The sequence below is a fragment of the Acanthopagrus latus genome, chromosome 14, assembly GCF_904848185.1.
Source record: "Acanthopagrus latus isolate v.2019 chromosome 14, fAcaLat1.1, whole genome shotgun sequence".
NCBI lineage: Eukaryota > Metazoa > Chordata > Actinopteri > Spariformes > Sparidae > Acanthopagrus > Acanthopagrus latus.
Window position 1 is genome coordinate 18244597 of NC_051052.1, and position 26318 is coordinate 18270914.

The window sequence follows — 26318 nt, forward strand, 5'->3', positions numbered from 1 at the left end:
TGGAGCTGTGCACTGAAGCACGGAGGCTGTGGAGCTCTCTGCAGGCGGCAGGACACTGAGTGAATGAGCGGAGAGGAAGAGAAACCCCCCCGGGAGGCTGCTTTCTGTTTGGATCCTTTTTTAAAGGCAAACCTGCGAATGTTCCCTCTTCCACCCTGTTCTGCTGTCCTTCCCTCTGGGCTTGCTGTGATCTCTGTCTCTCTGTGTGATTGTAGTCCTTGGCATGTATCTGTCTCAGCAGCTTTTCGGGGGCTATTGTCCTGTCCTGGATGCTCCTCTGATGTAGACATGCATCTTCCTCACAATGTCAAGATGTGTTCTGTCTCTTGCAGAGGCTGTTAGTAGGTGTGACTGAGAGACTGTGTGTTTCCCCTCCCCTCAGTGCCGTCTGTCCTTGGATCTCTCTCTCTCTCTCTCTCTCTCTCTCTCTCTCTCTCTCTGTTACTCTCTATCTCTGCTTTCGGGAGTGTATTCTCTCTCTCTCTCTCTCATCTGAACCCTCCTCTTTCCATCACACACTCGTCACAGATGCATTCTCACACTCACATTTTCATGCAAACACAAAGAAAATACCCCCCCTTTTTTTTCTCTTTTCTCTTTTTTTAACACTCCACTACACCCAGTCTGTCACTCTTCTCCTTGTTCCTAAAACCTCGTCACTTGTCAGCAGTGATTGGCCCCCGGCGGCCCCTCGCTGTGGAAGCGTGAGAGAGATCACTGCGATCTGACGCCACACAGAGGATCAATCTGGACCGCTGATGGCAACAATTGATTTCCTCCGCCTCCCCACTTGGCAGCCGCAGTGATTTAAAGAACCCAATCTCTGCTGTCTGTCATCCGTCCGCACCAACGTATATCTAAAAATATCACCTCCATCTGCGGTCATGACCTTCGGATGATGACACATTTTTACAGCAGTGATGATTCAGCCCACAGGTGATTCAATCAGCGGTTAATTGTCACGTCTTTCACAGCATGAGTTTTTTCTGAAAATACACGTGAAAAAAAGAACAGAGCTAAAAATCGAGGATGATTATTTATATACATACAGTAAACACTGTTTATTTGGTGGAGGGAGTCCTTGTGAAGGTGATGAGGGAGAAACTGCGTGACTGCTCAGATGAGCAGGTGCTGCCCCCTGCTGGTCAACTCTGGATATTATTTTGCCTGAGATGCTTCAGAATTCAGCTTCTGTCAAACGAGCTGAATTCAGATGATATTTAAAAGCCACAGCAGGAGACGTGCCGCTCTGATCGTTCAGTATTAGTCGGCCACACAGTGAGAATTAGACTACAGCGTCTTCTAAGGATGTTTTTTTGTACAATTTTCTGCTCTTCACTTAATGAGCTATAGATAAATTGTGAAAATAATATGAAGCTGTTTTCGTTAGAATTTGGTGACTCATCCCTTTATACTTTATAATTTCTCTCATTTTAGGGCAAAATATTGATAATTATTCCACTACATTTACTTGATAACTTTAGTTATTTGTTACTTAGATCACATGCTGCATCAGAGCCAAAGTGACAAATGTTTAAATTATTTTATCTGCATTTAATTTTATCTATCTATAAATCATTTCTTTGGTCAGAAAATGTAGAAACATGTGGATCAGCGTTTCCAGCAGCTCAGGATGACGTCTTTAGATATCTTGTTTGGTCCACAACCTGAAAATACTAATGTCGCTCTCACAGAGGAAGAAAGAAACCTGAAAATATTCACATTTAAGAATCTGGAATCAGTCAAAGTTTTGACTCCTTCCTGGAAGAATTACTCACACCGATAATCTCTTATTGCAGGGGATTCAGTCTAAAGGTATTTCTCAACTCCTACAGGCGGCATCATGATGTGGATTCATCACAGCTCCCCGGGGTCTGAGGGACACGCGTGCCGATTGGTTGGATCATTTGTGCCAAATGTTCCTGGGAAGGAATGAAGCCGAGTGACCGACAGAGGCAGGACTTACTCCACGGTCCCCGGTGGCAAGTAAAAGATTGTGGGAAGATGTCGTTATGATGAGACTGATTCTTAATTTTGGAATGCAAAATAAGACACAAGCTGAAAATTACATAACATAAGGCTCTGAATTAAAGAACAAACGGACCCCTGAACATCATCTTTAATATCATGACCTAAATTTCCAAACTGTCAAACAAATCAGTAATGCAGAGAAAATCTGAAATCCACCAACTCAAACACTTTAAATGCTGCATTTACCCCAAACTCCAACAGTTTCGGAAATAAGTTTTGCTTTGAGGCTCATTTCTCACATCTGCACACCACAAACACTAAACCAAGGAACAGAAAAGTACCTTAATGGAAACAAAATCTGCTTTAGCAGAGAGGAAAAATAAAAACACAGCAGTTTTGGTCAGTTGCTGGCAATGTAACAAAGTCTTGCATTTTGTGCTTTTTTTTGTATCAAGTTCCTTTTAACTGAGGTTGCAGAAGGCACATGTGCATCGCTCATTTCATGGAATTTGCGCTTTAAGCTTTGCTTAGTGTATCTCAGGAAAATAAGACTGTGCAACACATTAAGCTCCCTCTGAGCCACTTTTCATCCCAAACAGCAACTATCAGGGAACCATTAATTAATCCCCATAAAACTGGCAGTGTAAAACCAAAGCCATTTCATGATTATCTGCTATGTACAGTACATACAGGAAATGTGTTTAAGGTTTGTAGTGAATTATGGATAAACATGTACGCCATATCTGGAGTGTAAACATCAAGAACATTGTGGCCCATGCTGTTATTTAGCCTCAGTTTGTGCCTCTCATGTATTTGCATTACTTTCAACAGGGGTTCATGGTTTCTGGAGGATAATTCCAGAACCCTATAAACTATATTTTAACTATCTGAATGGAAAACTATTCAGTCTGCTGCACAATAAAAGCAGATTTTCAACCTCTAACCCAAGTTTCAAATCTGGCAGCAAACAAAGATGGCAGCTGTTACCTGGATAGAAAACTAATTACAAATGGTTTTAATTTTGCAGAAGACAAAGTTAAAACTGCAGCTAACAAGTATTTTCATTGGAATGATCTGTGGCGCATTTTCACACGTAATTTATTAGCTGAAATGTCAGGTTAAATTAGTGTTTCTGTCAAAGGAGTCTGGTGCCTTTAGAGAAAGTGATAACGGATTCAGTTCCCCAATCAAAGGCTGTCTGACGGCAGGTTAAAGCAGTGAAAATATTCTAAGGATATGTAACGTTTCTGCATTAAAATGTCTAAAGAACGACAAGACGTTTGTTGTTGAGTTCTGTACTTACAATATCCTAAATGTTTCCAACAAGGTCAAACCCAGAGAAATCTGTTATTTTACTCCAGGTAACAGTTCGTTTCATTTGGTCACCTGCCGCTTTAAGTTTCAGGTCAACAAGAGACGAGATGTCAACGAGTGAAGAAGGAAGTCAGCGAACGCGACCAAACATCACGTGGAATGTGACTAGAAAATTAACTTCTGTCAGATAGAACATGAACAATGAAGACAACAACTCCCATGATCCCACAGTACTTTTGTTTTACTAACTTTTTGTTGACTGAGTTGCAGATATTACCTGCTGTCCTTTTAAACTAATTTTTTAGGTGGCTAAAATGTTTTGCTAATCATGAATAAGTAATTACCTCATACAACCCCACTTTTAAAAAAAACCCTGAACTATCCCTTTAATGTTAGTGCATGAGAGGCACAAACTGGCACAAGCTGCTATGATGCTGTTGACCTGCGGGCCACGGTGCTTCATCACTTTCATACTCGTCATTGTAGCTTTTGTATTTGCATCCACAGCAGGATTTATGTACAAGGTAGTGCGTTTTGTTTTCGAGGCACAGAGGTCACGTGGCGTCCAACCTGGCAACCAGACGCTGCTCCCACTATCGCCGCAGAGCCCCCATTCTGTGCAAGGACAAGCAAAGCCACATACTGGCCTATATTAATGCTGCGTGGGCTCCACTGTGTGTTAGTGTTCACTGAACCGTCAGCGCTCTCGGTCACAGCAGGTTGGGGAGGTAAAGCGAACACAGCAGCATGTTCTGTCCCAGAGCCGGGAAGCGCCTGAACGCCTCCCAGGCGTCGGAGAAGATGTTGTACTTGAGAAAGACGCGGTGCTCCAGGCTGGTGGGCAGGCTCACGTCCCGGCTCATGATGTAGATGCCGTCATTGTGCAGCGTGCACGTCAGGTTCAGGCCCGACTTGGACGTATTCTCCTTCAGCTGTATCCACTCACCCGTGGTGACGTTGTAGGACTGCACTGTCAGCACATCCTCTGTCTGGCTGGGACGCCGCTGCCGGCGGCCCGCCTCCAGCTCATGGGTGTAGCCTCCCACAAGGTAGATGGTGTCCTCCACAGAGAGCATCTGCTGCTTGCGGATGTGCGCTGAACACGACCGGAACACCGTCCAGGAGTCAGAGGTGGGGCAGTATCTGAGGACACTCGTGTTCCTGTCTGACAAACACAGAAGAAATAAATAAGTCAAATTCTGACTGAAAGAACTTTTCTTTCTCACAAAGTCTGTGAAAGTTCTGATGTAAGTTGTGCACAATGAAATCAATCAATAAATACAGGAAAACAAAAGCCATCAGCAGCCACTCAGGCAGCAGAAAGATCCCTTTAGATGGCTTTACCTGAGTGACACCTGTGGACCTCCTGTCAGGAAACAGACAACAACACTTCTCCAACATATATATTTATCTATGTATAACTCTGTATGTAGCCTGAGAGGCAAAGCACAGCGCAGAAAAATAGCAAAAGTAAAAATGAAAGAACGTTTTTGTGAATGTTTGGTGTCTTCATGTTATCCTACATACCATTTTCCTCGACTGTGTGCGATGTAGTTATTTCATACCATTTACATACTGACTGTACAGCAGACAGTATCTTCACTACTTGAACTGTGTTATTCTAACCTCTTGCAGTGTATCCACCCATGACGTAGATCATCCCTTGACATTCACAGGCAGAGAACTCAGCCAGCGGGTCGGGCATCGAGGACACGCAGGTCCACCAGTCCTGTTCGGGGCTGTAACACTCCACCGTGCCTAAACACTGGCCTCCGACAGCGTACAGCTTCCCTTGTACTGCCAGCAGCTTGAAGTTGGACCTGATGGAAGAGGACACGGTGAGTGAAACACAACAGAAGAACCTGATGATTGAGAAGACGTGTGTGGGTCTGCCTTTACCTCTTCTGGTTGAGTGGAGCCACCTGGTTCCACTCGTTCCTGCAGGGGTTGTAGCAGTGCACCGCAGAGATCTCCTGACTGGTCATCCTGTACCCGCCCACGATGAACAGGTAGTTATCCAGGACGGCTGAGCCATATCCTCTGACATTGATCATGTCAGGAGGCAGGTTGTTTGCCAGTGGCTTCCAGCGCTGCTCCATCTCTCCATACCTCAGCATGGACCAGGGTTCATCCTGATCGGGGACGTCCAGGGACAGACAGGTGAAGTCCCCGATGGCTACCAGGGTGGCGGTGCCTTTCATGCGCATCTCCTTGACCTGGTCTCTGACAGCAGAGGGCAGGCTGCCGAACTCCGGCCTCCTCAGCATCGGGTGGTAGTAGCAGCTCATGTATTTGAGGCAGGCATTACGCAGGTCATGAGTACCGTAGACTTCAGAGAGGCTGTACAGCTCCACGCAGTTATCCATGCGGATCTCCGAGGTGAGGAGCTTGAGGATGGAGGTGACCTGTAAGAAGGAGGCGGTCTCGATCAGGTCCTCCAGAGTCTCGTTGACAACCTGGACCTTGGAGGTGTTGATGAACTCCAGGACCAGCTCCAGGCCGGGGACGCTGAGCCCCTGCAGCTGCACCGAGTCCTCCGTGGACTCTCTCATCCCGGAGCTGTACAACGCGCGGAAGTAGTCGCTCTTCTCGATCAGCTTCTTCTTATTCACCTCGTAGATTTTGTCATCCATGACGATGGCAATGATCTGGTCAGATGACATGGTGAAGCTAACGCGCTAGTGTTTGTTCTCCGTTGTTTTTGCTTGCCCTTTAGTCAGCCTCCTCCACCAGTCACCGTTTACATTTCACCGGCGAGGGAGCTCAGTGGCCGGTCTATATATGGTAATGTTCAGCCCATAGATCGCCATGGAGCGGCTTTCTGTTAGCCGTGGAAGCTAACCAGCTAGGTGCATAGAGAGGAGCCGCCGCTGCTGCTGCTAGTAGATAAACTAGCCAAAAGCACCTTTTCCTCTCGTTAGCATTCCTCGACAGTCCGATAAAAAGTCGCCCCAGTATCTAAAGATGTTGGTTAAATGCTGTCGTTTATTTCCGACACTGGCAGTGACATTTTCCATCGCATTTTGCAGCCTTTTGGTGACGAGCTGTCAAAATTTCGACTGTTTTGATTCTGCACCTTCGTCACATCCGGTGTGCTGCCAAAAAGTGATAGTCCGCCAGAAACTGGTTCCGTCCGCAGGAGCGCGCGGCCTTTCAAAGCTACAAACCAGGTTGTAAACGTCCACAGCTGATTTTATCTGGATCCTACTGTCAGAACTACTCATACAAATAACTTTCTGTCCGTAGTTTTAGCGAATCCAGTCATTTTTACCTGTTGGGATAACTTTAAAGGGCCAATACAACTTACCCTAACCCATAAAAGGCAGTATTTCACCTGCCAAAAAGTGATTACAGCTCCTGTCTTGTGACTGAAAGGTTGTTTCTGCATCAAAATGACTTGATTTCAGTCTTGGTGGTTATATATGTCGCATTATAACCAATCCAGACCCTTTTACCCGTTGAAATTCATTTAAAGGGCCAATACAACTCATAAAATTATTATATAAAATAATGTATTTCACCCGCCAAAAAGTGATTAAAGCTCCTGCCTTGTGACTGAAAGGTTGTAAATGTAATAAATAAATTTAAAAAAAACACACATATGTATATATTCTGCTAGATCAGTTAATGTGACTACACTCATTAAAATTGTTCCATATTCTTACTTTCATCACATGATATGTGATTTAAGCTATTTAGTGGAATAATATGAAGTTATCTGTTCTACATTTCAGTAACCTGTTGAGGTCAACATGCATATTTAATAAGGTTTAATCTCAGTTGAGAGGTGTTTTGTGAATCTTTAGAGCAGGTGGAGAGATTACACAGGACAGTGAAAGTCAGCGATGTTGCATGTAGCACAGTTTGCATTATTCTGTCCCCATGCTTGTTAGTTTTTTGGCTCTTGTTGTCTTTTAAATCTTGTTTCATGTCTAATGTAAATCCACCTGCATCTGAAAGGTGCTTCATCTGAAATATTAATTTGAATCATCACTTTTCCAATAAGACTCAATGATTAAAAAGTGTTGTTTGAAGATCAGTGGTGTCAATCAGAAGAGAAGGGCAGTTTCTCTACAGTATAAACATATATTATTAGCAAATAAAGACCAGGTACTAGGATTTAGAAATAAAATACCTCAGAAAAGGAAGCATTCAGTGGGCTATAGGTTGGTTTTCGATGCTATAGAATCAACAGCAGAGGATGTGTGAGCCTCCATCATGATTTTGCTGGATCAACACATTTGCACATTGTTAGTGTCTCTCTGGCTCCAACTCTCCTGTTAGTGCAGAGTTATATTAAGCCCTGCAGCCAGCAGCCTGCTGCCTCTCTGCAGCTGTCAATCAAGATAACGTGCGTTATCACAGCCGTGACGTCACAGTCTGAGTGAGGGTTTAGCTGAGCGAGAAGTGAAGTCATAAATAATCAGGTAGACTGAGACAGGAGGTGGGGCCTTCAAAATAAAAGCACGAGTGGGAGAACAGTTTTGAGGATTATACTTTTTTTAAAAAAAATAAATTAATAGAGAATATTTTTCCTGAGCCCAAATTAAGTTATTTCATTTACTTGTTTTATTCAACCAATAGTTCAAAATGTGCATGCATTCACTGCCATATATGATAGGAAGAAGAAAAAGCATCACTTTTTTCACTTTTTGTGAAGCAAAATATTTGTTGTTTTTGCTTTGAATGACTGACTGAATTATTTCCATTTAGTGCCTATCTTTGGACAAAAAAATGCACCAATAGTCTATAATATTACTGAGCAAAAAAGAACCTAAAAATGTGTCACTCTAAGAGGAACTTTAATGAATGAAGACTAATAAGAATATTTATAGAATACAGTATTTAAACATTACAGAAGCCTGTAGATTTTTTTTTTAAAGGAATACTAATTAACGGAAATGATAATAAATAACTATATAACAACAACAAAAAAGCACTTACATTACAATTTCAAGTCTTAGTTTTTTTCTAAGAATAACACGAGTTTTAATTTTAAAGCCTGGACCGGAAGTGTATTTTTAACACCGTGTGCTGACGGTGGTGGTGGTGTTGGTGTGGGTGGAGGAGTGTGGAGGAGAGACAGACAGGCGCATCAATGACAGGGACGGCGGCACACGAACACTCACCGCTCGGCTCGTTTCATGTTTGAGGCTCCAGGCAGCGGACAGCCGGCCGTCTGTGATCCGAGCTGAGGATGCGGGAGCAGGTGTGGGCCTCCTGGTTCCCCCGCTGCCTTCTACTCATCATCACCGCTCACGCACCGTCAGTGTCCGCCGGCAGAGACCTGCGGCCGTGCGATGAGGTGAGCGCGCTTGATTATTAGTATTTTTTATTATTATCTGGAGTAACCTGAGGCTCCAGAAAAAAACATTTAATTTCAGTTTCTAAACTGTTATACTCATCCAGAAATGACATTTTTCCACATATTTTAATGCAGTGATCAAGTAAAAAAAAATGGCCATGCATGCAGAAATAAACAACCACATTACATCCAGATGCTTCTCTTATAATGCACCACCAGACAACACATTTACAAGACGTTTTACAGCTTTATACGGGCTCAACAGTGTCCTCCTCACGCTGCTGATCGGCTTACAATGCTGTTCACTGTTCACAATGAACACGCTCCATAACGAGATGACGCTGTCTGCTGGCCCTCATCCCCGCTCAGGCAGCCGTCTGCCGGTCAGACGGGGCAGGATCACCCGCAGAGGAGGAGAGAGGACCGGGCGGGTAACGCTGCTGTCAGGGGTCTATTGTTGCGCCAGCAGCGCTCAGCCTGGACGCAGCATCTTGGTTTGTCTATAAATAGGTGAACAGAGAAGACTTCAGGACATGTCGGGGTTATTTGAGGGTTTTGAAACCAAACCAAACCATGTTATGAAACCAAACCGTCCCGCTCACAAGTTAAAGACGAAAAAAACAAAACAAAAAACGCGAATAAAAAAACACAAAAATCTTTTTTTTTTTTTTAGATCGATATTAAATTTACGTCGACATTCACCACAATTTATGTAAAATATATAAGGATATAAGGGGGAAAAAATAATAATTAAAATTATGGTAACATAATAAACCGACAGTTGGTTTCCTGGCAACCTCATGGCGAACTTCCGGTCAAGAAATGCTCTAGCTAAGGTTAGCGCCTCATCTCAAACCTGGTATGGTCGTTTTTACTCTTCTGTTTAGTTTGAATTAAATAAACAAGATGTCAGGTTTTTATTTGTTAGCTTTAGAAGTGTTGTTAACCTTCAGATGGAGTTAGACATTTTTTTTTTCAGTCTTCCAGTCTCTATGCTAAGCTAACTAGGCTTAATAGTTAGCATTTGTAAGTTCACTGGTTGAACTTAAATGCTGCCTAGTTAGCTTAGCATACAAAGTTTAAATAAATTATATGGAAAAAAGATTTACACCAATGGTTGAAAAACTTAAGGAAAAAAAAGATTTCTTTTTTTATTACATAATAAGAAAATATGAGCAAAAATGCAAAAAAGTACAAATGTATTAACAGATTCTATTTGTTAGTTCAGTGCAAGGTTTACTTTAGATACATTATTTATATAAATACTACTGTATCCAAAATGGGGTTTGCATTTTGTATTATTCTGTTAATGATAGAAGTAACACTACATTTTCAGAAATATTCCACTTTCTTGTAGTACCAGAATGCTGAAGTGGCCCTCCTGTGAGATAACAATACCAGCTGTGGCCCCCAACTCGTTTGAGTTTAGCTTTAGGTAGTTGAGTTTAAAAGCGATGCATTCCATTTTTATTTAAGTCAAGTTACAAAAATATTGGCATCAGAATAAACCATAGAAGTTCTAAAATTACAAGTGCTCATTATGCATAACGGTCCATTTCAGCATAATGTATCAATGAACTATTATCAATCATGTATTAAAGTTTGCTGTGCTTTAATAATGAAGCAGGAAGTTGAGGTTTATCTTTATTACATCAGAACCTATTCAGTGATCTTTATTAGTCTGAATCTGCAACTAATAACTTCAGTTTTCAAATAAATGAAGAGTAAAAATTACAATGCTCGGTTCTAAAATGTAGTGGAGTTAAAGTATAAAGTACCAGAACATGGAAAAAAGGTTTTAAAGGAGAACGTGATACTGTCTAGTCACAGAATGGAGCCAAGCATCTGCTAAATGTAGCGTCATACTAGATGATGCAGCAGAGACTACATTATGTACAGTTGAATGGGAGCCAGCTGTCAGTGAGTTTGTCCGAGGATGGTCAAACAGCAGGTTTAGACACTTTACTACACTAACAAATAATAATGAACATTAAGCGTCCATCTCTCTTGTTGTCTGAACAAATTCTAAAATCTCCATTCCCACAATCTCCTGACTCAGAGGATGGACTGTTGTGGCGCTGCATTTTATCCCCTGTCCCCCCCTCTCTGCTTTTCATCAGTCTCCATGACAACAAGTGTGAGTCACCCGGGAGACCAGTGAAACACATTAGCCCCTGTTGGGTTTTTTTTTTTTTTTTTCTTATCAGTTTCACCTTTTCCCCCCCATTGTCAACACATTACCGCCGCAGGCACCTGTTCTCTTGTTGGTCCGTCTATTCAGAAGGAGACAGCAGGTGAATGTCAGCGCAGGTTGCGACATGTTAATGAAGCGGTTAGCCTCTCACATGTCCGTCCACAATTTGTATGTTTGTTTGTGTGAGGGCTGGGGGAGGAGACGCAGCATGAATGGCCATTTTTGTTGTTGCAGAGAGGTGATTAGTCTTTTAAAAGAGCTCAAGCTTATCTGTACTGCACACACATACACGCACAGACACACACACACTGTATCTGCAAACCATCTTATTCCCCCGGACACACATCGCAGGTCATCTCCGTGATTGTTTCAGTTTAATTAGCTGCTACTTAGATGTCGGCGCTCAGCTGCCAGCACAGTCTGCCGATTTGTCCGCCCAGTGGAACAGCAGGTTCGGGGGAGGAGATGGAGAACTGCCAGAGCGAGACTTTGGACTCAAAAACTAAAAATCAAATCCTTCTTTTTGGCTTTACTGCCTTAAATCTGCAGGAATTTCTTACGTATGAAACCAATTTGATTTTTAAAGGTAAAATAAGTAATCCTAAAAGAGGAAAAAGCAGGACTTTATGTGCTTGCTGTTCCTGTGCATCATTTTTACATCTGTAATATTCCTTAAGTCAATGTCTAAACACCACTAAGGCAAAATTCTAATGTAATATTGCAATAATGAGCACTGTTCCCAGTCTTTGTGCTAAGCTGAGCTTCATATTTACTGTGCAAGTACGAGACCTGTATCAATCTTTAATCATTTAATTCTCAACAAAGACATTTATTTTCTAAAATATCAAACTTTTCATACATCAGACAGCTTCAAACCATGAATAAAAGTTTAAAAAAATCCAGTGAAAAATCCACTTTTTGGGGGGGGGGTTATTGACCTGAATATTCAAGGTTGTTTTGAGTGACATTTTGTATTAAATTAATATAAAAAAAAAAATACTTGAAATGAAACAAAGAAATAAGACTATCTATCTATAATGCTCTAATCTTTACTGTGTTTATTGATTAAGAAATAATGAAAAACAAAAACTCAGCTCTTGTTCTGAACTCACTCGAGATGACGACATGCTGCTCTTGTTTCTATGGAGATTAAAAGCAGTCATAATCAGCTGTTTGGACCTGATGTTCTTCTAAATGACAGTTCAGTCTGTTCAGATCTACGTAATGTCACAGCCAGCGGTCCTTGGACAGAAGCGACTGTACAGATGACCCGCTCTCATCCTCTTAATGGACCGATACTGTTCCAGCGGTTGGTTGCCGTGGTGATCGGGGTCAGCCACCACTTTCACCCTGGACATGCTCCCACCCCCCCGATGTTCCCTTTTGTATGAGCAGCTCTTGTTTTCATATGGAATCAGCGTCACGCTCGCACCAAGTCACTTAAATGACGTCTTCACATTGCGTCAAACAGTCGAAAACGCAAAGACTTTTTATTTAATGTCATACATGAAAAAGAAAAGCAACAAATCCTCACATCTGAGAAGCTTCGACAATTTTACTTGAAAGAAAATGATGCAGGTTTTCTTGTGACCATATCTGTAGTGGTTGAAACATGATAAACGTTAATAATAATGTACAAATGTCTCTTTGTGTGTCCTGCAGACAGACTACTACTACCAGTACACAGAGTGTGACAGCACAGGCTCACGATGGAGAGTCTCCATCCCTCTCAACCCAGGCTCCTGCTCAGACCTTCCACCTCCGACCAGAGGCACAGACTGCTGTCAGTACTGCCACTTTTATGTGTTTGTGTGTGCGAACGCTCATATCTGTCTATGTTCACATGTCAATAAGTCCTTACTTTCCTCTCTGTGTCATAGCTTTTTCCTGTCCGGCCGGGAAGTATTTAGAGATGAGCATCCAGGAGTGCACGCCGTGTGCTGCCGGCTCCTATTCACTGGGCAGCGGCCTCCGTTTTGACCAATGGGACGCCATCCCTGCAGGCTTCACCAGCCTGGCCAGCTTCTTGGACCCCGGCCCAAATGGAGAGGACATTCAGGCCTGTAACAGGTGACACAGACGCTTACAAACACTACTATTCTCTCAGGTTACACAGTAGATGTAACTGAGTACAGAGGTATTAATCTGAGTGAGTACAGTATTCAGCTGTTATTGTGTTATGTTGTTTGCCTGAGTGTGTTTATCTGTGCTGCAGCTCATCATGGACGCCACAGGGTGTGTATCTGGAGTCCAACCGTGACGAGTGTACGGTTTCTTTGGTTTACGCTGTCCATCTGGAGAAGCAGGGCTCCGTCTCCTTTACGTACCAGTACCCTGACAACAACATCTTCTTTGAGTTCTACGTAAGCTCCTCTAACCGCTCCCTTCAGTATGAAGTGTTCTGATGTATTTACCATTGGGTGGTGTTATTCTTTGTTATTTAGCAGATGATAGAAAGTTAATTAGTGGAGCAGCAGCTGTTGTCTTGAACACTATTTTGTGGCTGACAGCTTCCGTGTCAAATTGTGTTCAGGTCCAGAACGAGCAGTGTCAGGAAATGGCCCAGACTGATGACCAGAAGTGGATTAAAGTCACTAACAATGGAGAATGGGACACACACACAGTGAGTATCTGGTGTTGGTTGTATTATGTGCTTGGTTTGGCTGCGCTTCACTGTGTGCACGTCCCTCTTTGCTTTCAGGTGAATCTGAAGTCCGGAACAAACATCCTGTACTGGAGAACCACGGGCATCCTGGTGGGAGGCAAGATGGTCAAACCTGTGCTGCTCAAGAACATCCAGATAGAGGGTAAATTCCAAACACCCCTCCTCAGATATACAGAGCTCTCTGGATGAGAAAAAGTTAAAAAAATAATTTCCGTGTGCATGTGCTGCTGCTTTATGTCCTCACAGGTGTCGCCTACACATCGGAGTGTTTTCCGTGTCGACCCGGCTGGTTCAGCCCGGCCCCCGGCTCCTCATCCTGCGAGCCGTGTCCCAGCAACACCTTCTCCATAAAGGACGCAGCCTCCTGCACACCCTGTCCTGAACACCACTACTCACGTACGTACACACGGAACAACAGTCGTCTCAGTGACCTCACTCATACGAGCTGTGGTTCTTTTGTGGGCTTCATTATATCCAGTGATAAAACTGTATTTATCGTCTGTGAATGTGGACAACTAAACCTGTTTTCTGATCCAGTTCTGGTTTTGAATGTTTTTATCTCTGAATCGCTGCGTTCTGCGGCGTCACACCTCGTTCTCCTGTCCGACTCCTCTTTCAGATGAGGGATGGGCGGAGTGCAAGGTGAGGCCGCCGTGCTCGGAGAAGGATTACTTTCAGATCCACACGGCCTGCGACAGCGAAGGGAAGGTCAGCGGCGTCCACACATTTTACATATCACACACACACACACACACACACACACACACACACACACACACACATACACACCTTTTTACTGTACAAGGACAGACGCATTGACAAATATGTAGACTTTTGACTCCACTAATGAATTGATATTTAATACACGATGAGCATGAAGATTCCTGTTTGTCTTTCATTTGGTCGAATGTTTTACACTGAATAAAAGAACATATGATAAATAGCCCAGTGCTGTTCTAATGCATTTCATTTAAATTGATTTTCAAAGGGTGAGGATGTTTAGTCAGCTGTCTCAGGTCACCGTGATAGAAACTAGAGAAGTTACACAACGTGATGAGAAAGGAAACGATGAAGGGCTTAGCGAGCGCTTTGCATGACATCTGAGCCTAAATCAACTTCCTTGGCACTCATCCATGACCTTGGCCGGTCTTGATTCACATTTCAGAAAGCGCTGAGTAAGAATGATGATTGTCAAAGACCATAAAATAAACACATCCCTCTATTGTTGATGGTATTAATTGTTTTTACCATCTATTTTGATGTATCTTAGTTTCTATCCTCCCTCTTTTACCTCTGTTAGTCCCTCAGTCACTTAAAGAAATCTTCCAAACTCTGATCACAACCTCTGGTTTTGCCGGATACAGACGCAGGTGTTGTATCGTTGGGTGGAGCCAAAAATCTGCGTGGAGAACGTGACGGGGGCTGTGGAGCTCCCTGCAACAGGGCAGAGAAAGCCCTGCCCTCCCTGCAACCCCGGCTACTACAACAGCAACGACTCCACCTGTCTGCCCTGCCCACCTGGAACCCACTCAGACGGCACCTCCGGTAAACCTGCCTACACACGTTCATATTACTGAAGAAAAGTCAAATGAACGCCTTAAAAATGTCAATGAGTCCATTGTTGCAGCTATTCATATCACGTAATAATGAATACTCCTTCATCTGGACTTCCTGTTATGCTCCTGCTCTGTATCAGCCTCTCCATCTGGTCACATGATGTTCTGAATTACATTTTGTAAAGAGTCGACCCAGCTGCATAATCTGCACCTGAAAAGATGATTCTTCTTCAAACAACATGTTTTATCATGGAGGAAAATGTCACTGTGTGTGTGTGTGTGTGTGTGTGTGTGTGTCCAGCCTGCACTGAGTGCCCTGCAGGTACAGAGCCCGTGTTGGGTTATGAATACAAATGGTGGAATGTGCTGCCTTCCAACATGAAGACTTCGTGTTTCAACGTGGGAAACTCCAAATGTGACGACATGAACGGTGAGAACAGTGATGAAAAAAAATGTGGATGCTTAAATTTCTATTTCTTTCGGAGCAATAAGTGAACTTGCTTCCCAGTTTTGGACGACACATCACACATCATCGTGTACTCGCGCAGTGATCCGTAATCCACAATAAACGAGGTGTAAATGTGAGTGTATCTTGTCTGTCGTCGGTCAGGATGGGAGGTTGCAGGGGACCATATTCGCAGTGGAGCGAGCAGTTCGGATAATGATTATCTCATCCTCACCCTGCATGTTCCTGGCTTCAAGTAAGTGTGTGTGTTTTCATGGCAGCTGACTTAACCTTAAAAATCAGGTCATGTAAGGTGTAGAAAAATCCTGTGTTTTTGTGTTATCAGAGGGAATATGTTTGTTAAAGTGTCTGATCTAAATGTGTGTGTTTGTGTGTTTGTGGCAGGGTCCCAGCCTCGCTGTCAGGGATGACCGGTAATGAGTTTGGCCAGATAACCTTTGTGTTTGAGACCATCTGCTCCGCCGACTGTGAGCTCTACTTCATGATGGTGTGTGCTTGACTGTGTGTTCAGAACAGAGGGCGATACGTGGGTGAATTATTTTATCAGCAGGCCAATATTGTCCAGTTGTGGTCCAGCTTAATATTACTGTATTCTGCATATATTTGTTTTAAGAAATCCAACTCATATTTTCCCTATGTAACTCTTTACTGTGGCGCCCCCTGCAGGATGTGAACAGTAAGAGCACCACGGTGGTGGAGTCCTGGGAAGGCAGTAAAGGGAAACAGTCGTACACACACAGCATGACCAGGAACGCCTCCGTCACGTATACGTGGGCCTTCCAGAGGACGAACCAGGCGCTGGACGTGAGTGAACACACACACAGAACCTTCCCTTTAAAGATATATTACGTAGAATGACTGCAAACAACTAGACCTGTGTTGTATGTTTATTACTCCATGTTTTCATCAATATTTCAAACCCTGAAAAACCAACAATTTCACTCAAGGGAGCGACACATTTAATTTTGGCCTCTGGGAAAACAAAAGAACATATAAACAAGGAAGTTGGCCAACATGAAAAAAATTAATAGGAATAAAACTTTAAAACATTTAAAACTGGACTCAATCTTGCTGTGAGAGGAAGGAGCTGCTGAACAAACCTCACATCTGTTTCCGTCCTCGTCCCGTGTTTGTATATTTGCAGATGCGTCGTTACGTCAGTGACATGGTGAAGGTTTACTCCATCAGTGTGACCAACGTCATTGACGGTGTGGCGTCGGCGTGTCGGGTCTGCGCTCTGATACCCCAGAACTCCCAGCGGGCCGGCTCCTCCTGCGTTCCCTGCCCCGCCGGGTTCTTCATCGACAGAGACACCAACCGATGCCAGGAGTGCCCGCCCAACACGCACCTGGCGGGGCGCCACACCTACGGCCAGGACGCGTGTGTCGCCTGTGGACCTGGAAGCGTGAGCAACAAGGTAGAGAGACGGGGTGTCATTCGCTGATATGATGCCTGAGATTTTTTACTATGTTGCATGATGAGAGTTCATGTGTTTGCGTTTCTGTCAGGAACACTCTCAATGCTACAGCGACTGCTCCTTCACCCACACGGAGAACAACCGCACGCTGACCTTTGACCTCAGCCCTCTGAGCGACGTGGCCTCGGTGACCATCGGGCCCAGTTTCACCTCGAAGGGAACAAAATACCTCCACCTGTTCAACATGAGCCTGTGTGGCCACGAGGTAATTCACAAGTTCACTCAACACCAACCTTTTATTAGAATCATTTAATATTTGATCGCTTCATTTTATTTTGTATTTTATAAGTTTCTTTCTTTATTTGTACTAGCTTGTGTAACACCTGAATGTCTCCTCTGTTGGACCAGTAAAATCATTAAATATTCCAGCTGCAACACATCTGACATTTTTCATATCTTGTCTTGAAAGATTTATTGATGATGTGAGAACGAAACACATTTTCCTCACATGCAGGCCCGACGCCACGTGTGATGAAATGATAACAAAGCTGCGGGGAAACATGGAGCGTAACCATAGCAACTGATCATTTTGATGATATTTGCATGTCTGTCTGCAGGGGAAGAGAGCTGCCGTCTGCACAGATAACGTCACCGTCGTGTCCAACAAGGACGACGAGAGCGACCCGGCTCAGTTTGTCAACTCAGTGGACAGCTTCATCTGTCAGTCAACCATTATCCCAGCTGATGGGCGGGGCTTCAGGATGGCCATTTCCTCCCAGTCCGTCAGCCTTGCTGATACGTTCATCGGTACGGAGCTTGTTTAATGTCACTAAGTGTCTCTGTTGATTAACTGGTAATAACGACTTATCTTTATCTGCGTTTTCTTCCAGGAGCAACAGTCGACTCCGTCCTGGACGGCGTGAACGCTAAACCAGATCTTTTTCCTGAAAACTCAAAGGATGTCCCAGACATCAACTTCTTCTACAGGTACAGTGTGAAAGACAAGTGATGAGTGTGAGTGTTTGTTGTGTTTGAGTCCCAACCGTGTCCTTATTTTCATTCAGATCAAGACAGGCGACAGCGTCCTGCGATCAGGGTCGCAGTTCAGTCATCACAGTTCGCTGTAACCCTGAGAAGTCTGAACGAGGAGAGCTGTCTGTGCCCAGGTAGACAATAATGTTCTCTAATTCCTGATTGTTTTGTATTTTATTTTTGTCACTTACTTTTTTTAATCTCACCCTTATAGTCTCTGTATTCTGTCTTTTGACATGTTTGTTATATGATGACAAATAAGTAAATAAATGAAAAAGAAAATGTGTAATATGAGTGTGAACATAATACAGCCTGTTATATAATATGAATGAAAATGTACACGTTTTTGGCACATATACCTTAAACTTAAGAACAAATAATGGGTCATATATGTCATACCAGAAGTAATTAGATCAGATAAAAAATGTAAAAGTTCACCTGTGTGTTTGTTCAGCACCTGTCCTGCAGGAACATGTGACGGTTGTACGTTTCACTTCCTGTGGGAGAGCGCCAGCGCCTGTCCACGCTGCTCCGAGGACGACTATCACCAGATCGAGGGGGCCTGCAAGGGGGGTGTCCAGGTAATACACAGACACACACACACACACTCTCTCTCCTTACTGTCCTTGAGGAGATTTGCTTTCTCTGTGTTTATTCTGTATCATCATCAAACCCTGAAGGTAATCAAACCAGGCTTGTGTTCATCTCCTCTAAGCTGTCTGCTCCGTCACTTCGACTTTATCCACCTGTCTCCCTCCATCCTCTCCAGGAAACTCTGTACGTGTGGAACGAGCCAAAGTTGTGCACCAAAGGCGCGTCGCTGCCTGCGAGGAGCTCCGTTCCATGCGAGGCCATCGCTCTGTGGCTGAAGGTCGGGGTCGGTGGCGGAGCCTTCGTCGCCGTGCTGCTCATCTCTCTCACCTGCTACTTCTGGAAGAAAAACAAGAGGTGAGAGGCAGCTGCCAGTCAGACACCAGCACCGGTCTGACTGAAGACCCACATACTCATTAAGACCAGCAGGAGATGTTATTTAAAGGGAGAGATGTCAGCAAGTGTTCAGACTCTTTAAAAGGAGAATAATTTTTATATACTTAGTTTACTTTTATTTAGTTTTATTTTACTTTAGTGATACAATCTTGGGTTTTAATAGATGAACATTCAGTTTCTCTTCTTATATTGTGGCATTCAAATAATGTTATCTCCTGCTGACGGTGTCACTCTGGTCTGTGTTCAGGCTGGAGTACAAGTACTCTCGCCTGGTGATGTCCGCCAACAAGGAGTGTGAGCTTCCAGCTGCAGACAGCTGTGGTCTGGCTGAAGGGGAGGAGCCTGACGACGACGTGGTCTACACCCAGAAACCCTCCCTGCTGGGGAAACTGCGGGCCATCGCCAACAAGGTGACTGATTTTACTGTACGGGCTGTCTGACGTCACTTTATGTTTTCACTTTCACTTAGAAGAAGAAGAAGAAGATAACACAAAAGTTGAGTTTTTTTAATTTTCATCTCAGCCAGTTATTGTTTATATTTTAACTCTTTATATTACAAAGTTTTTAAATGTATCCTGATAAGTTTTTGAGACATTCCCTCTAAACCACACATGGTGGCGCTACAGGAGAAGTCAGATCACCAGAGTCATCAGGATTCATTTCTCCAGCACCACAACTGTCAAACATGTAAATTTTGTAGTTTGATAACAGATTTGTTTCCTATGTGTCTCTGTCAGCAGGAGGATGGAGACAGCAGCGAGTCTGTGCAGCTGAACTCCTCCCAGTCTGATCGATGGGTGCTGGGATAAACAGACGCCAGCCGAGAGAAAGAAGAGAGTTAAATAAAGGAGGAGCAGTCAGTCAGTGACGCTGTCACTGCCCTCCTCCTCATGTGTCCTTTGCCTCCCTTCACTGTGGGGGCACCACTACAGATCCCAGTGTTAACTGGTTGCCACTCGGATGCTGGCAGAAACTGGACAATGGCTTTTACTCCTCGACTCTAGAAACACACAGGAAACGCAGCGCTGCTTTAACGCCATGATGCTCCAGGGAGGCAACAGGAAGAGAAAACTTGCTTTTAATGTTTTTTGTATGTTTTGTATTTTTATTTGGTATTTTCTGTTTGGAGTCATGTATTTATATTGATGTCATAATGAAGAACCTTTATTAAAGTCCTATTTGACTTTGGAGCTGTGATTTGCTGCTTTTTCTTTGAACCATTCTGATTATTTTCAGTTATAATCAGTTATTTTAAGGTTTGAACTCTTGGTCCGATAAAACAAGCACTGTGAAGGTATTTATAAATATTTTTCACCAGTTTTTAAAACAAAACAGAATCAAAACAAAATCATTTATTCAAGAAAATAATCAGTAAACTCCAGCTCAGTGCAGATCACACTGCTCTGCTGTCTGTAGGACTCACAGGTCACATGACTGCAGTTGTCAATATGAGCAGATTTATTGTGATTTTCATCTTCTTCAGAACCTTTTCTGTACCGAGCTGATGACCATGTTGGTGTTGGTGATGTGTGTTGAGTGAGATGATGTAGTTCACCAAGAAGTTTAACACAAAACTCGATGATTCATTACTTTCTTTATGACAAACAGTGATTTTATAGACTCGAAAAAATGAGCTGTTAAATTGACAAACATCAGATGTTCATGAGCACAGAGCAAGAGTTTCTGTGCAGATGTGACACTGAAGAGACACAATGATCAACGTTTGCAAGTCTTCTTTCAGGCATGTTAAGCATTGTCATCAGTGTGGTTAAAAGGGAGAGCAGACATCATTATAGCTTTGGAGTTTTTCCATTTAAGGACTGTAATAAGAGGTTAGATCCATTTGATTTATTCAATTTACTTACAGGAAAATGCAATTGTAGAAATCTGGTTTTCTTTTTATCCACAGTTTAACAGCAAGAATCTTTAAAATTAACTTCTGTGACTAAGACACAACTAATGATAGCTGAACATTTACTGTAAACCAATCAACTGTAAATCTATCAACTGCAACCATTATTGTCTTGGAACAGCTGAGATTTTCGAGGATGCCCCTTTCATACCCAGTTTGTTTTTGTGCTGAGGAATTCTCAAAACGATCAGAAAATTATGACGTGCTAAACTTATGTTTCACACAACATCCCAACTTTTTTGGAATCAGTTTTATAAAAGCAAAACTGAGAAAACTCACTGTGATAAACATACATGATTTTATAAAATAAACAAAATAATCTCACTTCTTTGTTTTATCTTATATGTACTTGTAGTCTGGATACCTGATTACATTTAATGCCAGAAAAATACTTTTGGAGCTGAAACACATTTAATCAGGTTCTATTTATGGGCGACTTACCAAAGTAATATTTTCAACATGAAACCTTTACTTTTACTTCAGTATGACTGGAGCACTTTGTCCTGCCCTGCCTGTGCCTACAGCCGGTCATCCTCACAGCCAGCAGGGTCTTTGCCCGGACGGTCCTTCTCTCTCCAGCCCGGACCGCCACGCCTCCACCCCGGGTCCTTCCTCCGCTGTGCTCCGCCCTCTCTGGAGAATCCTCTTCCTCCTCCTCCTCCTCCTCCTCCTCTTCTCTCCAGCCATCGACGAAACTTCAGAGCCGACTTTACAGTTTGCAGCCGTCGGATTAGTTTTCTTACGGGGTGCTGCTGTGAGGTGAAGCAGCGGGAGTCGGTATGTGAACGTCTCTGCGGCTCAAACTCGAGACGTCAGCGGGGAGATGAGCTCCAGCTCGTAGCCAACGGTAGGAAACGATCCCTCTGTTTTTTTTTTTGTTCCCGTCTCATTTCCGAGGGCATGGACATGAAAACAATCACGGCCTGACCCGCTGCGTTGTGATTTATCTGCCCGTAGCAAACATCTACACGTTTTGTTGTCACTAAAGTACAAAGTTAGCGTCTTCAGCAGAGACTCCAGCGCTTCTTTTGTCCGTTTTTTTGTCCCGCAAACTTTCGTCAAACCGCAAACTGAAGTTTGGTCCTGTGACGTCACGTGGAGACGAGAGAGAAGATTCCGCTCTGAGTCAGATTAACGATAAAAATACAGCTTTAAATTGAGTTTATGCGACATTAACAACAGTCTGATCCAGTTAGACGGTTAATTGGTTTTGAATAAAACACGTTAACGCTAACGAAGTCCTGGACTGGCCGCGAGAAACAGTTTAACTGTTGATTTTATGAGTCAACGGTCATGAAAGAAGTTAAGCTAGCTGCTAAACATCAGACAACAGTTAGCTTTACTTTAAAGGGCCACTATGTAGTTTTGGAGAATAAATCCAAGAATTGTAATATTTACAAAAACAATGAGTTTTTCTTTTGCTTGTTTTTTTCCCCGACTAAATTTAATGAGCTGTTAAATTTGGGAAAACAGTCTTTGAAGGGAAAGGTGGCAGGGTCCGCCACTATAAACAAAGTGGAACAGTATGAAATCGTGTCTGATTTAAGGTCAGTTTGTTTATTCTGTTAATTTAGTCATTAAAAAAATCAAGATATTTCTCTTATGGTTAAAATTTCTTTCCCAAACGACATAGTTCACCTTTACGTAATATGTTGAAGGTATAATATTTTTACTAAATGACATGCATATTAGTGAACATGTCATCTTTATTAGAATAAAAAAAAAGTTTCAATATCGGCACATATTGGACAACATATACACAGATACCAATATATCTCTGATTGGCCAATATTGGACAAAAAAGTTGAGTTTTAACTGTAAACCTGTATAATATCCTACCTGTTATATATCTTTGTCGTGTTCAGTAACCACATTTGAGGTTTGTATTTTGGTCATTTTGACTATTTTACTTGTATCGGTATCAGCATCTGAAGTATTGTTGAGCTTTGCTAACAGTTTTATGTCCCACCTACATACCTCAGCCACAGTAATTCGCAGCAAAACAGTAAAGGGATCAGAAATATTTATGTTAAAAAAGTTAGATCAGTTGAAATGCAGCCACAATATGTTGATTTGTCGATTAATTCACTGACAGAAAACTGTTTTAGTAACAGATTTAGCATTAAGTAATATTTACAGCAAAAGAAAAGCATGAAATGAGAAATGTATTGGAATAATCGCCATGGAATTGTATTACTACGAAGCATCATGTTCTTTCATAGCTTGTGTATAATATACAGTGAAGTCTGAAAGACTCTGTGCACTTCTGTGTCACAGGTTCTCCACTAGACCTTCTCCGTTCTCCTGCGTCTCCTCCTGAAGTGGTGAGTTCGCCTCCTCCTTGTTGTTATGTGATTTCAGCATGACTCCTTGGAGAATGAAATGTTTACACTTAGTGTGATGTAACAGGAAACAGAGAGGTTGGTGAACTAACAGCTAACAATAGATGAAAAATGCTGCAAAACCCCAATCAGCTCTGATGTATGTCAGGATTAAAGTTCACATTTGTCTTAAAAGTTTGTTTATTCACGTCCTATCCCCGCACAATGCTTCAGTTGACTGACAATAGAATCATCAGCTCTGATTTAAAAGCATTGTTAGTCTACACCTTTTATTAAACTTGGTTAATTAATTTCTTGCAGTGCCCGTCGATTCAATCATGGCTCGTGGTTGCGTCTGCTGCGTCAAGTACATGCTCTTCCTCTTCAACCTGCTCTTCTGGGTAATTTCCAACACACACAGAGTTCACACAACTTTAGATGCTGACATAAATCAGCAGTGAAATCAGCAAAACAATAATCAACAAATCAGCAGGAAGTGTTTGAGTTTCCTGTGTGTGTTTCAGCTGGGCGGGTGTGGATTGTTGGGTGTTGGCGTGTGGCTGTCGGTGTCTCAGGGCAGCTTCGCCACCCTGTCGCCCTCCTTCCCGTCGCTCTCCGCCGCCAACCTCATCATCACCCTTGGCACGGTCGTCATGGTGACGGGGTTCCTGGGTTGCCTGGGTGCCATCAAGGAGAACAAGTGCCTGCTGTTGAGTGTGAGTGTACTACAGTACCCATCATGCACCACTACTCGTCGCATTTAGATATCAGTTTCAGTCAGAGTGAACTTCTCAGTGTTCTGTTGGAATTTTACATGTTGGAGATACTTGATAGTGAAGTTAAACATTTCATTTATATTTTTCATTACATATTTAAACTTTAATAAAGGTTTTATTGTGCTCATAATATGGAAAAAGTCTGGACCACAACCTGGTTAATTTTTCATATTTTACACCTTATGGGTAAATTTAAACATATTTTTAAGAAGGGAGCTCATACTAACAATGTTTTCATTTACATAAATGCAACATCAGTATATCCTTCATGTTTCTGCTCATGTTTAATCATCTTTTTCGTATGATTTTCTTCAGTTTTTCATCGTTCTGCTGATCATCCTCTTGGCCGAACTTATCCTCCTCATCCTGTTCTTTGTCCACACCGAGAAGGTATGACCACGCAAAGGAAAATTCATTTTTATCTTTCATATTTAATCACCTATTCCTACTGTGTGTGTGAGTTTGCCTACATATCCCATGATCCACCTCTTTACTCTGTTCTTTGTTCCCAGGTGAGTGAAAATGCCAGACGGGACCTGAAGGAAGGGCTGGTGCTGTACAAAACAGATAACAATGCAGGCCTGAGCGATGCATGGGACACCATACAGGGAGAGGTAACACTACACACACACACACACACACACACGCAAAGACATTTCACAGTAAAATAAACTTTTAGTACAGAGTAATATATTGACAATATATATTTGTAGCGATTTTTCTTCTTTTGTTGTTCATCCAGCTCCAGCCTCATATTATCCTGCAGTTCTCTCTGTAACCTCAGCTGTAGGCAAGTTCTGTCATTTTTAAAAATAAAATGATTGTTACTCTCTCCTGTCTGTGTGCACCAGTGGCATTGTTGTGGCGTGATGAGTCACAATGACTGGTACGCTGCTCTGCATGAAAACGTGGTTCCCGACCGCTGCTGCCAGCAATTTTACCAGGACTGTGGTCGCAACGCCTCCAACGCCTTCTGGACACGGGTCAGTGTGTGTGATGTCTTAAAATAGAAGTTAAAGTTATACTCTGTGACATACGTTATTACTGTAAATCTAAAGCAATGGCACCCAAACTCTCTCCCTTGGGGGCCGGAATCTGGAAATGTATGTTGGTCCATAAAGGATCTCAGAAAAATAATGAATAATTATGAATCCTATTTATTTGAAAAGCATTTCTACTTCACTCCTGGAAACACCTGTTGCCAAATTGAATTTATGGCAGGTCAAGCTTTTGGCAGCCCTGATGTACAGGAATATGCCAGCATGTTGGGAAATACACTTAATTGTCATCTTGCTGGGAGTTGGATGAGAAGATTGAATCCACTCACATGTTTCTATACTTCATATGATGCTACAGACTTGCTTAGCATAACAGCTGGAAGCAGAGGGAAACACACAGCTAGCCAGATTCTGTCCAAAGGAGAAATGAACGAATAAAGCTTCCTACTGAAACTTTGTAGTAAGTAAACAAGAATAATATGTCAAACAAACCTTAAGACAACGCTAGGGCAGCTGTTTCCTGTCCTTATGCTAAGCTAAACTAATTGTCCGCAGGCTGTAGGGGTAAATACTTACTGTACAGACATGAGTGGTATCAACCTTCTCATTACAACCCCGAAAGAAAGTCAGTAAGTCCCAAAATGTTTCCTTTTTAAAAAACAAAGGCAGAAAAACATAAAACCTCAAGCTCGTCATCAAGCAAGACTCATGGAGTCTGGGTTTGTGCAGTTCTTGTCTTCCTCCCTTCCTAGCTGATGTTGGTGTGTGTTTTCAGGGTTGCTATGATAAGGTGGAGGAGTGGCTGGATGACAACAAACACCTTCTGGGAACCATCGCCATGGGTGTGCTGGTCATACAGGTGAGCAGCTAACTGTGAGACACTTATTCAGAGTCTCAGGTATCATTAGTTGAATTCCTTTTTAACATGTTTTTGTTTTCCCAGCTCCTTGGTATGGCTTTCTCGATGACGCTTTACCAACAGATCCACCGAGCAGGGAAGAAGTATGAAGCCTGAAGGGATTAACAACGTCATACTGTTAATACCAGCCTGTCACATCTGTTACCCTCACCTTTTGTTTATAGGACAAACAAGACAGATAATGTGTGCCACTACCGCCTTTTATCTTACATTTCTTCATTTATACAACCATGTATTGTTGTGAATAGTATTCAAACTAGTTTTTCTTATGGTTAAATCACATTATAATGTGTGTTTTCATGTTAAGTATTGTGTGTAGAGGATTGGTGTCTGACAAGCAGCACTGAGAACAAAGACTGAGCAGAGGAGAATAGGGGTTGTTTTAGTCGCCTAAAGCTATGCCTGTGGAAAAATCTATTGATACATTTAGATGAAACAAGCGTTGTGTACTAACATGTTCAATAAAAGCACTCTTTACAAATGTT

The 26318-nt window shown here is 42.7% G+C and overlaps 3 protein-coding genes and 3 long non-coding RNA genes across 13 annotated transcripts in view; 3 read left to right on the forward strand and 3 right to left on the reverse strand.

Annotated features, from left to right (window-relative positions):
* LOC119032215 overlaps window positions 1-26318 on the forward strand; it is a 1052400-nt gene that overhangs the window by 464946 nt on the left and 561136 nt on the right. The gene's annotated exons all lie outside the window — the stretch shown is intronic.
* Window positions 2102-6944, reverse strand: klhl42 (kelch-like family, member 42). Its single transcript, XM_037121108.1, has 3 exons — window positions 5185-6944; window positions 4912-5105; window positions 2102-4450 (listed from the first exon to the last, which is right to left on the reverse strand). The coding sequence occupies exons 1-3, from the start codon at window positions 5946-5948 to the stop codon at window positions 3996-3998; spliced, it is 1413 nt and encodes a 470-aa protein (XP_036977003.1). The 5' UTR covers window positions 5949-6944; the 3' UTR covers window positions 2102-3995.
* Window positions 5094-20097, forward strand: LOC119032172 (endosome/lysosome-associated apoptosis and autophagy regulator family member 2-like). 5 transcript variants are annotated; one of them, XM_037121064.1, is made up of 22 exons: window positions 5094-5123; window positions 12447-12567; window positions 12665-12854; window positions 13000-13147; window positions 13318-13407; window positions 13486-13591; window positions 13696-13845; window positions 14069-14157; window positions 14814-14994; window positions 15307-15435; window positions 15616-15706; window positions 15856-15958; window positions 16138-16275; window positions 16616-16888; window positions 16980-17153; window positions 17506-17695; window positions 17779-17875; window positions 17953-18054; window positions 18375-18501; window positions 18690-18868; window positions 19155-19317; window positions 19645-20070. In XM_037121064.1, the coding sequence occupies exons 1-22, from the start codon at window positions 5109-5111 to the stop codon at window positions 19714-19716; spliced, it is 2928 nt and encodes a 975-aa protein (XP_036976959.1). In that variant the 5' UTR covers window positions 5094-5108; the 3' UTR covers window positions 19717-20070. The 5 variants fall into 5 exon arrangements, with proteins under 5 accessions (XP_036976959.1, XP_036976957.1, XP_036976956.1 ...); XM_037121062.1 differs by lacking the exon at window positions 5094-5123 and adding an exon at window positions 8307-8590 and having other exon boundaries at window positions 19648-20097; XM_037121061.1 differs by lacking the exon at window positions 5094-5123 and adding an exon at window positions 8308-8590 and having other exon boundaries at window positions 19645-20097.
* Window positions 8779-12782, reverse strand: LOC119032224. Its single transcript, XR_005078816.1, has 2 exons — window positions 12646-12782; window positions 8779-9090 (listed from the first exon to the last, which is right to left on the reverse strand). It is a non-coding gene; the product is annotated as an uncharacterized LOC119032224 (long non-coding RNA).
* LOC119032219 lies at window positions 16732-24758 on the reverse strand. The gene is made up of 3 exons (XR_005078804.1): window positions 24538-24758; window positions 18359-18527; window positions 16732-16868 (listed from the first exon to the last, which is right to left on the reverse strand). It is a non-coding gene; the product is annotated as an uncharacterized LOC119032219 (long non-coding RNA).
* On the forward strand, window positions 21460-26315 carry LOC119032206 (tetraspanin-9). The gene is made up of 9 exons (XM_037121139.1): window positions 21460-21666; window positions 23097-23143; window positions 23462-23541; window positions 23665-23856; window positions 24232-24306; window positions 24429-24530; window positions 24768-24899; window positions 25690-25773; window positions 25858-26315. Exons 3-9 carry the CDS (start codon window positions 23479-23481, stop codon window positions 25927-25929), a joined length of 720 nt encoding a protein of 239 aa, XP_036977034.1. The 5' UTR covers window positions 21460-21666; window positions 23097-23143; window positions 23462-23478; the 3' UTR covers window positions 25930-26315.